Source organism: Scyliorhinus torazame, chromosome 26 (assembly GCF_047496885.1).
Source record: "Scyliorhinus torazame isolate Kashiwa2021f chromosome 26, sScyTor2.1, whole genome shotgun sequence".
NCBI classification, from domain to species: domain Eukaryota; kingdom Metazoa; phylum Chordata; class Chondrichthyes; order Carcharhiniformes; family Scyliorhinidae; genus Scyliorhinus; species Scyliorhinus torazame.
In genome coordinates, this window is record NC_092732.1 from 38,275,724 (window position 1) to 38,288,077 (window position 12,354).

General features: G+C 58.5%; 1 protein-coding gene across 1 annotated transcript in view; it reads left to right on the forward strand.

The window, feature by feature from the left end:
• The window catches only part of LOC140402981 (small conductance calcium-activated potassium channel protein 3-like), a 224,792-nt gene that overhangs the window by 137,344 nt on the left and 75,094 nt on the right, over positions 1 to 12,354 (forward strand). The window contains exon 3 of the mRNA XM_072490633.1: positions 315 to 733. Within this exon, the coding sequence (XP_072346734.1) occupies positions 315 to 733 (419 nt within the window). The remainder of the gene's footprint in view (positions 1 to 314; positions 734 to 12,354) is intronic.

Below are 12,354 nucleotides of genomic sequence, written 5' to 3' on the forward strand. Positions count from 1 at the left end.
TTCTCACTATCTGCCGGAGTCCCACGACGTTTTCACAAGCCCCTCCGCAAAGCTCCCCGTCACCTTGCCCAATCCCGAGGGAAACAATCCCGGCTTCTCACCTGTCTGAAATCCCTCGGCCCAGGTACGATTCCCGTACACACCGCCCCCCCCCCCCCCCCTCTTCCGCCCTGTCCGGGGCCCTCGACATTCTCCGTCAAGCCGCGCGCCCCGACCAGGCGGTGGCCTGTAGGGGGGGTCGAGCGCCGCTCCGAAAGCACTTCCTCCTCCTCGTAGCCCGCGGAAACCTCTCACCTGTGTGTCCTGCTTTGCAGCTCTTCATGATTGACAATGGAGCTGACGACTGGAGAATCGCCATGACGTACGAGAGGATCTTCTTCATCAGCTTGGAGATGGTGGTGTGCACCATTCACCCGGTGCCTGGACGCTACACGTTCCACTGGAAGGCGCGCTTGGCGTTCTCCTACACGCTGAGCCAGACCTGGGCCGACGTGGACATCATCCTCTCCATCCCTATGTTCCTCCGCCTCTACCTAATTGCCCGAGTCATGCTCCTTCACAGCAAGCTCTTCACGGACGCCTCCTCGCGCAGCATTGGAGCGCTGAACAAGATCAATTTCAACACGCGCTTCGTCATGAAGACTCTCATGACCATCTGCCCCGGCACCGTGCTCCTCGTGTTCAGCATCTCATTGTGGATCATTGCTGCCTGGACCGTCCGTGTCTGCGAGAGGTAAGGGGCTTGCGCGCCATCGGGGCAAGGTGGAGGGCAGTCAGAACTGAGAAAGGCCTCAGAGTCCTCAGGTTACACCGCATCTTGTGCACAGAAACAGGCCATTCTGCTCCCTGACAGTGTTTCGGCCCCCCCCCCCCCCTCCCCACACAAGCCCTCCTCACCCTTTTTCATCTCACCCTACCATCATCAGTTTGGGTTCCGCCCGGGGTCACCCAGCTCCTGACCTCATTACAGCCTTGGTTCAAACACGGGCAAAAGAGCTGAACGCCAGAGTGGAGGTGGGAGTGACTGCCCTCGACATCGAGGCAGCGTTTGACCGAGTTTGGCATCTAGGAGCCCGAGCGAAACTGGAGTCAGTGGGAATCAGGGGGAAAACTCTCCGCTGGTTGGAGTCATACCCGGCACAAAGGAAGATGGTTGTGTTGGTTGGAGGTCAATCACCTCTGTCCCAGGACATCACTGCAGGAGTTCCTCAGGGTCGTGTCCTCGGCCCCCAACCATCTTCAGCTGCTTCATCAATGACCTTCCCTCCATCATAGGTCAGAAGTGGGGATGGTCACTGATGACTGCACAATGTTCAGCACCATTCGCGACTCCCCAGATACTGAAGCAGTCCCTGTCCAAATGCAGCGAGACCCGGACAATATCCAGGCTCGGGCTGGCAAGGGGCAAGTTACATTCGCGCCACACAAGTGCCAGGCAATGACCATCTCCGACAAGAGAGGATCTAACCATCGCCCCGTGACATTCAATGGCATTACCATCGCTGAATCCCCTCCCCCACAATCGACACCCTGGGGGTTACCATTGATCAGAAACTGAACTGGACCCAGCCGTATTAATACTGTGGCTACCAGGGCAGGTCAGAGGCTGGGAATCCTGCGGAGAGGAACTCACCTCCTGACCCCCCCCCCCCCCCAAAGCCTGTCCACCATCGACAAGGACACGAGTCAGGAGGGCGATGGGAGACTCTCCACTCGCCTGGACGAGCGCGGCTCCCAACAACACTCGAGAAGCTCGACACCCAGCCAGGACAAAGCAGCCCCGCTTGATTGGCTCCCCCATCCACAAACATTCACTCCCTCCGCCCCCGACGCACAGCGGCAGCCGTGTGCGCCGTCCGCAAGATGCACTGCAGCAACTCGCCAAGGCTCCCTAGTCTGCCCTTCCAAACCCACGACCACTACCATCTAGAAGGACGAGGGCAGCAGATACCTGGGAACCCCACCACCTGGAGACTCCCCTCCAAGTCGCTCCCACCCTGACTTAAACCATAAAATCATAAGACAGAGGAGCAGAATTAGGCCACTCGGCCCATCGAGTCTGCTCCGCCATTCAATCACGGCTGATATTTTTCTCATCCCCCATTCTCCTGCCTTCTCCCCATAACCCCTGATCCCCTCATTGATCAGGAACCTATCTATCTCTGTCTTAAAGACACTCAGTGATTTGGCCTCCACAGCCTTCTGCGGCAAAGAGTTCCACTTGGAAATGTATCGACCGTACCTTCACTGCAAATCCCTGGAATTCCCTCACTAACAGCACATTGGATGTACCTACACTTCAGGGTGTACCTGCTCCTCCAGTCTGGTCTCCCGCCACTCTATGTCAACCTTCTCAAACACTCGGATGATTTCAAAGACCTCCACCATCAGGCCAACTCTTCTCATATCTGGGACCTGTTCAATCGCTGTGCTTCCAGGGTCATCACCTGCCAATCCCACTAGATCTCGCGCGGCGTTTCGAGGGCTGAGAATCGCCTGAGAGGCCTCCCGCGAGATTAAACGGCCGGGCCCGACGCCAAGCCGGGCGCGGCAAGCCAGCTCAATGGCGCCCGAGATGTTAAATTCGCCAGCGGCGTTTCCCAGCCAATCGTTCCCCCCCGTCGCCAGTGATAGCGTTCCCCATTTCCCCCGCCTCGCAGTTCTCCGGATTACACCAGTGTCAGGCTCAGTGGGCGGGAACAGGGGGAATCGGAGGCTCGCCGCGGTTCGAAACGTTAACGGACGAGCCGCAGATTAAAGAGTGGGACTGAATGCGAGACGGGCAGTGAAGGGGGAATTTAAAACAAGGGAAGCAGGAGGGAAGTAAGGGAATGGTTGTGAGGAAAGAGACAGGCAGAGACACAGATTGAGTTCGGCTGGGGGTAGGGGGGGGAGGGTGCCAGAACGACGGGGGCTGTGCTGTCAGAGGGAAAGGTGAATGGAGACGGCTGGAGAATTCGGACCCGAGACACCGATACACACGCAGACAGACAGACTGATCGCGAGGGAGACAGGCGCATGCAGACAGGGAGGGAGAAACACACACACTCACACACACACGCACACGCACGCACACACACACGCACGCACACTCACACACACACACATGCACACACACGCACACAGGCACACACACACGCACACACACACACATGCACACACACACACGCGCTCACACACACACACACGCACACACACACGCACACACACACTCACACGCACGCACACTCACACACATGCACACACACGCACACAGGCACACACACACACTCACACACACACACACACACACACTCACACACACATGCACGCACACACACACACACACACTCACACACAGGCGCGCACACACTCACACACACACACAGACACACACACACACACACACACACACACTCACACGCGCACACACACACTCACACACGCGCACACACACTCACGCACACACACACACACACGCACACACACACACTCACACACACACACACACACACGTGCACACACACACACACACACGCACACACGTGCACACACACACAGACACACACACTCACGCACACGCACACAGACACACACACTCACGCACACACTCACACACACGCACACACACACTCACACACACACGCGCACACACACACACTCACACACACACACGCGCACACACACTCACACACGCGCACACACACACTCACACACGTGCACACACACACACACACACGCGCGCGCGCGCGCACACACACACACAAACACGCGCACGCACACACACACACACGTGCACACACACACACTCACACACACGCGCACACACACACAAACACGCGCACGCACACACACATGCACGCAGACACACACACACCACACACACGCACGCAGACACACACGCGTGCACACAGGCACGTAGGCACACACACACACATGCACACACGCGCGCACACACATGCACACACGCGCGCGCACGCACACACACACACACACATGCACATGCACATACACACACACGCACACATACACACGCACGCACACATACACACATACTCACATACACACACACGCATGCACACACACACATACTCACACACACGCACACACACACATACTCACATACACACACACACAGATGGTCACCCGAGGCCGGAATCGAACCTGAGTCCCTGGCGCCGCGAGGCAGCGGTGCTAACCACTGTGCCTCCATGAAAAATACCAGGGTATTAAAACTCTTGCTCCTGATTTCAAAGCATTGTCTCCAGTACATTCGGGAGGTTTCTGCATTCGTTTCGGGTTGCTGGCTTTCGGCAATTGGCAAAGCCAACAAGGGGTTGGTTAGACTAGCCTCCTCCTGCACTGTCGGCATTCGAGGATCCCAGGACATGGGCTATGGCACCTTTTGTGACAGGCTAGACACAGTTGAATGATGCTCTGCTCGCCATCCCATGACCCAGGTGGTCGCTGCTTGGTACAAGTGGGCGTAAGCCTGGGAGACTATAGAACATAGAACAGTCCAGCACAGTACAGGCCCTTCGGCCCACCATGTTGTGCCGGCCACTTATCCTCATCTAAGATCAACTGAACCTACACCCCTTCAATTTACTGCTGTCCATGTGCCTGTCTAAGAGTCGCTTAAATGTCCCGAATGACTCTGACTCCCCCACCTCTGCTGGCCGTGCGTTCCACACACCCACCACTCTCTGTGTAAAGAACCTCTGACATCTCCCCTATACCTTCCTCCAATCACCTTCAAACTATGTTCCCTCGTGACAGCCATTTCCACCCTGGGGGAAAGTCTCTGGCTATCCACTCTGTCCATGCCTCTCATCACCTTGTACACCTCTATCAAGTCACCTCTCTGCCTTCTTCGCTCCAGTGAGAAAAGCCCTAGCTCCCTCAACCTTTCTTCACGAGACATGCCCTCCAGTCCAGGCAGCATCCTGGTAAATCTCCTCTGTACCCTCTCCAAAGCATCCACATCCTTCCTATAATGAGTCGACCAGAACTGGACACAATATTCCAAGTGTGGTCTAACCAGGGTTTTATAAAGCTGCAGCAAAACCTCGCGGCTCTTAAACTCAATCCCCCTGTTAATGAAAGCCAACACACCATACACCTTCTTCACAACCCTATCAACCTGGGTGGCAACTTTGAGGGATCTATGTATGTGGACCCCAAGATCCCTCTGCTCCTCCACACTTCCAAGAATCCTGCCTTTAACCCGGTATTCAGCATTCAAATTCGACCGTCCAAAATGAATCACTTCACATTTATCAAGGTTGAACTCCATCTGCCACTTCTCAGCCCAGCTCTGCATCCTGTCAATGTCCTGTTGTAACCTGCAACAGCCCTCAACACTATCTACAACTCCACCAACCTTCATGTCATCGGCAAGCTTACTAACCCACCCTTCCACTTCCTCATCCAAGTCATTGATAAAAACCACAAAGAGCAGAGGTCACAGAACAGATCCCTGCGGGACACCACTGGTCACCGACCTCCAGGCGGAATACTTTCCATCCGCTGCCACTCGCTGTCTTCTTTCGGCCAGCCAATTCTAACGAGATTAGTTACCACAGATCCTAACTGGGGCAGCACGGTAGCATTGTGGATAGCACAATTGCTTCACAGCTCCAGGGTCCCAGGTTCGATTCCGGCTTGGGTCACTGTCTGTGCGGAGTCTGCACATCCTCCCCGTGTGTGCGTGGGTTTCCTCCGGGTGCTCCGGTTTCCTCCCACAGTCCAAAGATGTGCAGGTTAGGTGGATTGGCCGTGATAAATTGCCCTTAGTGTTGGGTGGGGTTACTGGGTTATGGGGATAGGGTGGAGGTGTTGACCTTGGGTAGGGAGCTCTTTCCAAGAGCCGGTGCGGATGGGCCGAATGGCCTCCTTCTGCACTGTAAATTCTATGAAACAGCTGGCACAGAAATGGAGCTCGGGGCAGAACGTGGGTGTACCATCTCCACACGGACTGCAGCCGTTCAACATGGCGGCTCACCACCACCTTCTCAAGGGGCCTTGTCAGCGACGACCGTGAAGGAAGGTAAAAATACATACCTTAGGATGTAGAAGTGGCTTTACCCCTCACTTGAGCCTGACCTGTAGGCCCGCTGCACTGCCGGAAGCCGCCATCCTTCACAAGAGAGGACGGACCCAGGAGGGGATTGGAGGAAGTGCCCCTCAAGCAGGGCACCACAGTAGCATTGTGGATAGCACAATTGCTTCACAGCTCCAGGGTCCCGGGTTCGAGGCAAGTACATTAAGCGGCTACACCAATACGTCACTCTGCCCGTCGAACTGTGGTGTAATTGGCAAGTGATAGATTTATTCAGTCCAGCGCTCCCACAGGTTACCCCGTCTGTAGCACTCACTCCGCTCATTCAATCTCCTGCGAGGAGACCCAGCTACAACCAGGTTTCAGAGACGGCGCTGAAGGCTAATATCTCTGCTGCCTGAGGCCAGATACCAACTTTATTCAGTTTGATACGGCCCAGGCAGGGAGAGTGTTTTGTTCGGGAAAGACACAGATCTGTCAGCCCACGCACGGCAGGTAAAGATCTCCGCCATCATTTGAGAGGATACTGGAGGGGCCCCTGAGAGGGCAGGACATCTTCAAACACCCTCAACGGTTTCGGGAGGTTAGGAGTTTTAGTCCGACTCCAGAGATTTTATTCAAACACCGGGAGTGCCGCACTGTGGGGGGGCCAGTACTGAGGGAGCGCCGCACTGTCAGAGGTTCAGTACTGAGGGAGTGCCGCACTGTGGGAATGTCAGTACTGAGGGAGCGCCGCACTGTGGGAGGGTCAGTACTGAGGGAGCGCCGCACTGTCAGAGGGTCAGTACTGAGGGAGCGCCGCACTGTCAGAGGGTCAGTGCTGAGGGAGTGCCGCACTGTCAGAGGGTTAGTACTGAGGGAGCGCCGCACTGTGGGGGGGCCAGTACTGAGGGAGCGCCGCACTGTCAGAGGGTCAGTACTGAGGGAGCGCCGCACTGTCAGAGGGTCAGTACTGAGGGAGCGTCGCACTGTGGGAATGTCAGTACTGAGGGAGCGCCGCACTGTGGGAGGGTCAGTATTGAGGGAGTGCCGCACTGTGGGAGGGTCAGTATTGAGGGAGCGCCGCACTGTCAGAGGGTCAGTACTGAGGGAGTGCCGCACTGTGGGAGGGTCAGTATTGAGGGAGTGCCGCACTGTGGGAGGGTCAGTATTGAGGGAGCGCCGCACTGTCAGAGGGTCAGTACTGAGGGAGCGCCGCACTGTGGGAGGGTCAGTACTGAGGGAGTGACGCACTGTCAGAGGGTCAGTACTGAGGGAGCGCCGCACTATCGGAGGGTCAGTACTGAGGGAGCGCCGCACTGTGGGATTGTCAGTACTGAGGGAGCGCTGCACTGTCAGAGGGTCAGTACTGAGGGAGCGCCGCACTGTCAGAGGGTCAGTACTGAGGGAGCTCCGCACTGTCAGAGGGTCAGTACTCAGGGAGCTCTGCAGTGTCAGAGGGTCAGTACTGAGGGAGCTCCGCACTGTGGGATTGTCAGTACTGAGGGAGCGCTGCACTGTCAGAGGGTCAGTACTGAGGGAGCGCCGCACTGTCAGAGGGTCAGTACTGAGGGAGCCCCGCACTGTCAGAGGGTCAGTACTGAGGGAGCTCCGCACTGTCAGAGGGTCAGTACTCAGGGAGCTCCGCACTGTCAGAGGTTCAGTACTGAGGGAGCTCCGCACTGTCAGAGGGTCAGTACTGAGGGAGCGCCGCACTGTCAGAGGGACAGTACTGAGGGAGCGCCGCACTGTCAGAGGGTCAGTACTGAGGGAGCGCCGCACTGTGGGATTGTCAGTACTGAGGGAGTGCCGCACTGTCAGAGGGGCAGTACTGAGGGAGTGCCGCACTGTCAGAGGGGCAGTATCGAGGGAGCGCCGCACTGTTGGAGGGTCAGTACTGAGGGAGTGCCGCACTGTCAGAGGGTCAGTACTGAGGGAGCGCCGCACTGTGGGAGGGTCAGTAGTGAGGGAGCGCCGCACTGTCAGAGGGTCAGTACTGAGGGAGTGCCGCACAGTCAGAGGGTCAGTACTGACGGAGCGCCGCACTGTTAGAGGGTCAGTACTGAGGGAGCGCCGCACTGTCAGAGGGTCAGTACTGAGGGAGTGCTGCACTGTCAGAGGGTCAGTACTGAGGGAGTGCTGCATTGTCAGAGGGTCAGTACTGAGGGAGTGCTGCACTATCAGAGGGTCAATACTGAGGGAGCGCCGCACTGTGGGAGGGTCAGCACTGAGGGAGCGCCGCACTGTCAGAGGGTCAGTACTGAGGGAGTGCCGCACTGTCAGAGGGTCAGTACTGACGGAGCGCCGCACTGTCAGAGGGTCAGTACTGAGGGAGCGCCGCACTGTCAGAGGGTCAGTACTGAGGGTGTGCTGCACTGTCAGAGGGTCAGTACTGAGGGAGTGCTGCACTATCAGAGGGTCAATACTGAGGGAGTGCTGCACTGTCAGAGGGTCAGTACTGAGGGAGTGCCGCACTGTAAGAGGGTCAGTACTGAGGGAGTGCCACACTGTCAGACCGTGAATACTGAGGGAGCGCCGCACTGTCAGAGGGTCAGTACTGAGGAAGCGCCGCCCTGTCAGAGGGTCAGTACTGTGGGAGGGCCGCACTGTCGGAGGGTCAGTACTGAGGGAGCGCCGCACTGTGGGAGGGTCAGTACTGTGGGAGGGCCGCACTGTCGGAGGGTCAGTACTGAGGGAGCGCCGCACTGTGGGAGGGTCAGTACTGAGGGAGCGCCGCACTGTGGGAGGGTCAGTACTGAGGGAGCGCCGCACTGTAGGAGGGTCAGTACTGAGGGATCGCCGCACTGTCAGAGGGTCAGTACTGAGGGAGCGCCGCACTGTGGGAGTGTCAGTACTGAGGGAGCGCCGCACTGTCAGAGGGTCAGTACTGAGGGAGCGCCGCAGTGTCAGAGGGTCAGTACTGAGGAAGCGCCGCACTGTCAGAGGGTCAGTACTGAGGGAGCGCCGCACTGTGGGAGGGTCAGTATGGAGGGAGCGCAGCACTGTCAGTGGGTCAGTACTGAGGGAGCGCTGCACTGTGGGAGTGTCAGTACTGAGGGAGCTCCGCACTGCAGAGGGTCAGTACAGAGGGAGCGCCGCACTGTCAGAGGGTCAGTACTGAGGGAGTGCTGCACTGTCAGAGCGGCAGTACCGAGGGAGCGCCGCACTGTTAGAGGGTCAGTACTGAGGGAGTGCTGCACTGTCAGAGGGTCAATACTGAGGGAGTGCCGCACTGTCAGAGGGTCAGTACTGAGGGAGTGCCGCACTGTCAGAGGGTCAGCACTGAGGGAGTGCCACACTGTCAGATCGTCAATACTGAGGGAGCGCCGCACTGTCAGATGGTCAGTACTGAGGGAGCGCCGCCCTGTCAGAGGGTCAGTACTGAGGGAGCGCTGCACTGTCGGAGGGTCAGTACTGAGGGAGCGCCGCACTGTGGGAGGGTCAGTACTGAGGGAGCGCCGCACTGTGGGAGGGTCAGTACTGAGGGAGCGCCGCACTGTGGGAGTGTCAGTACTGAGGGAGCGCCGCACTGTAGGAGGGACAGTACTGAGGGATCGCCGCACTGTCAGAGGGTCAGTACTGAGGGAGCGCCGCACTGTGGGAGTGTCAGTACTGAGGGAGCGCCGCACTGTCAGAGGGTCAGTACTGAGGGAGCGCCGCAGTGTCAGAGGGTCAGTACTGAGGAAGCGCCGCACTGTCAGAGGGTCAGTACTGAGGGAGTGCCGCACTGTCAGAGGGTCAGTACTGAGGGAGCGCCGCACTGTGCGAGGGTCAGTATTGAGGGAGCGCCGCACTGTCAGAGGGTCAGTAGTGAGGGAGCGCCGCACTGTGGGAGTGTCAGTACTGAGGGAGCGCCGCACTGTCAGAGGGTCAGTACTGAGGGAGCGCCGCACTGTCAGAGGGTCAGTACTGAAGGAGCGCCGCAGTGTCAGAGGGTCAGTACTGAGGGAGCGCCGCACTGTGGGAGAGTCAGTACTGAGGGAGTGGCGCACTGTGGGAGTGTCAGTACTGAGGGAGTGCCGCACTGTCAGAGGGTCAGTACTGAGGGAGTGCCGCACTGTCAGAGGGTCAGTACTGAGGGAATGCCGCACTGTCAGAGGGTCAGTACTGAGGGAGTGCCGCACTGTCAGAGGGTCAGTACTGAGGGAGTGCCGCACTGTGGGAGTGTCAGTACTGAGGGAGCGCCGCACTGTCAGAGGGTCAGTACTGAGGGAGCGCCGCAGTGTCAGAGGGTCAGTACTGAGGGAGTGCCGCACTGTCAGAGGGTCAGTACTGAGGGTGTGCCGCACTGTCAGAGAGTCAGTACTGAGGGAGTGTCGCACTGTCAGAGGGTCAGTACTGAGGGTGTGCCGCACTGTCAGAGGGTGAGTACTGAGGGAGTGTTGCACTGTCAGAGGGTCAGTACTGAGGGAGTGCCGCACTGTCAGAGGGTGAGTACTGAGGGAGCGCCGCACTGTGGCAGTGTCAGTACTGAGGGAGCGCCGCACTGTCAGAGGGTCAGTACTGAGGGAGCGCCGCAGTGTCAGAGGGTCAGTACTGAGGAAGCGCCGCACTGTCAGAGGGTCAGTACTGAGGGAGTGCCGCACTGTCAGAGGGTCAGTACTGAGGGAGCGCCGCACTGTGGGACGGTCAGTATTGAGGGAGCGCAGCACTGTCACAGGGTCAGTACAGAGGGAGCGCCGCACTGTCAGAGGGTCAGTACTGAGGGAGTGCTGCACTGTCAGAGCGGCAGTACCGAGGGAGTGCCGCACTGTTAGAGGGTCAGTACTGAGGGAGTGCTGCACTGTCAGAGGGTCAATACTGAGGGAGTGCCGCACTGTCAGAGGGTCAGTACTGAGGGAGTGCCGCACTGTCAGAGGGTCAGCACTGAGGGAGTGCCACACTGTCAGATCGTCAATACTGAGGGAGCGCCGCACTGTCAGATGGTCAGTACTGAGGGAGCGCCGCCCTGTCAGAGGGTCAGTACTGAGGGAGCGCTGCACTGTCGGAGGGTCAGTACTGAGGGAGCGCCGCACTGTGGGAGGGTCAGTACTGAGGGAGCGCCGCACTGTGGGAGGGTCAGTACTGAGGGAGCGCCGCACTGTGGGAGTGTCAGTACTGAGGGAGCGCCGCACTGTAGGAGGGTCAGTACTGAGGGATCGCCGCACTGTCAGAGGGTCAGTACTGAGGGAGCGCCGCACTGTGGGAGTGTCAGTACTGAGGGAGCGCCGCACTGTCAGAGGGTCAGTACTGAGGGAGCGCCGCAGTGTCAGAGGGTCAGTACTGAGGAAGCGCCGCACTGTCAGAGGGTCAGTACTGAGGGAGTGCCGCACTGTCAGAGGGTCAGTACTGAGGGAGCGCCGCACTGTGGGAGGGTCAGTATTGAGGGAGCGCCGCACTGTCAGAGGGTCAGTACTGAGGGAGCGCCGCACTGTGGGAGTGTCAGTACTGAGGGAGCGCCGCACTGTCAGAGGGTCAGTACTGAGGGAGCGCCGCACTGTCAGAGGGTCAGTACTGAAGGAGCGCCGCAGTGTCAGAGGGTCAGTACTGAGGGAGCGCCGCACTGTGGGAGAGTCAGTACTGAGGGAGTGGCGCACTGTGGGAGTGTCAGTACTGAGGGAGTGCCGCACTGTCAGAGGGTCAGTACTGAGGGAGTGCCGCACTGTCAGAGGGTCAGTACTGAGGGAATGCCGCACTGTCAGAGGGTCAGTACTGAGGGAGTGCCGCACTGTCAGAGGGTCAGTACTGAGGGAGTGCCGCACTGTGGGAGTGTCAGGACTGAGGGAGCGCCGCACTGTCAGAGGGTCAGTACTGAGGGAGCGCCGCAGTGTCAGAGGGTCAGTACTGAGGGAGTGCCGCACTGTCAGAGGGTCAGTACTGAGGGTGTGCCGCACTGTCAGAGAGTCAGTACTGAGGGAGTGTCGCACTGTCAGAGGGTCAGTACTGAGGGTGTGCCGCACTGTCAGAGGGTGAGTACTGAGGGAGTGTTGCACTGTCAGAGGGTCAGTACTGAGGGAGTGCCGCACTGTCAGAGGGTGAGTACTGAGGGAGCGCCGCACTGTGGCAGTGTCAGTACTGAGGGAGCGCCGCACTGTCAGAGGGTCAGTACTGAGGGAGCGCCGCAGTGTCAGAGGGTCAGTACTGAGGAAGCGCCGCACTGTCAGAGGGTCAGTACTGAGGGAGTGCCGCACTGTCAGAGGGTCAGTACTGAGGGAGCGCCGCACTGTGGGACGGTCAGTATTGAGGGAGCGCAGCACTGTCAGAGGGTCAGTACTGAGGGAGCGCTGCACTGTGGGAGTGTCAGTACTGAGGGAGTGCTGCACTGTCAGAGAGGCAGTACCGAGGGAGCGCCGCAC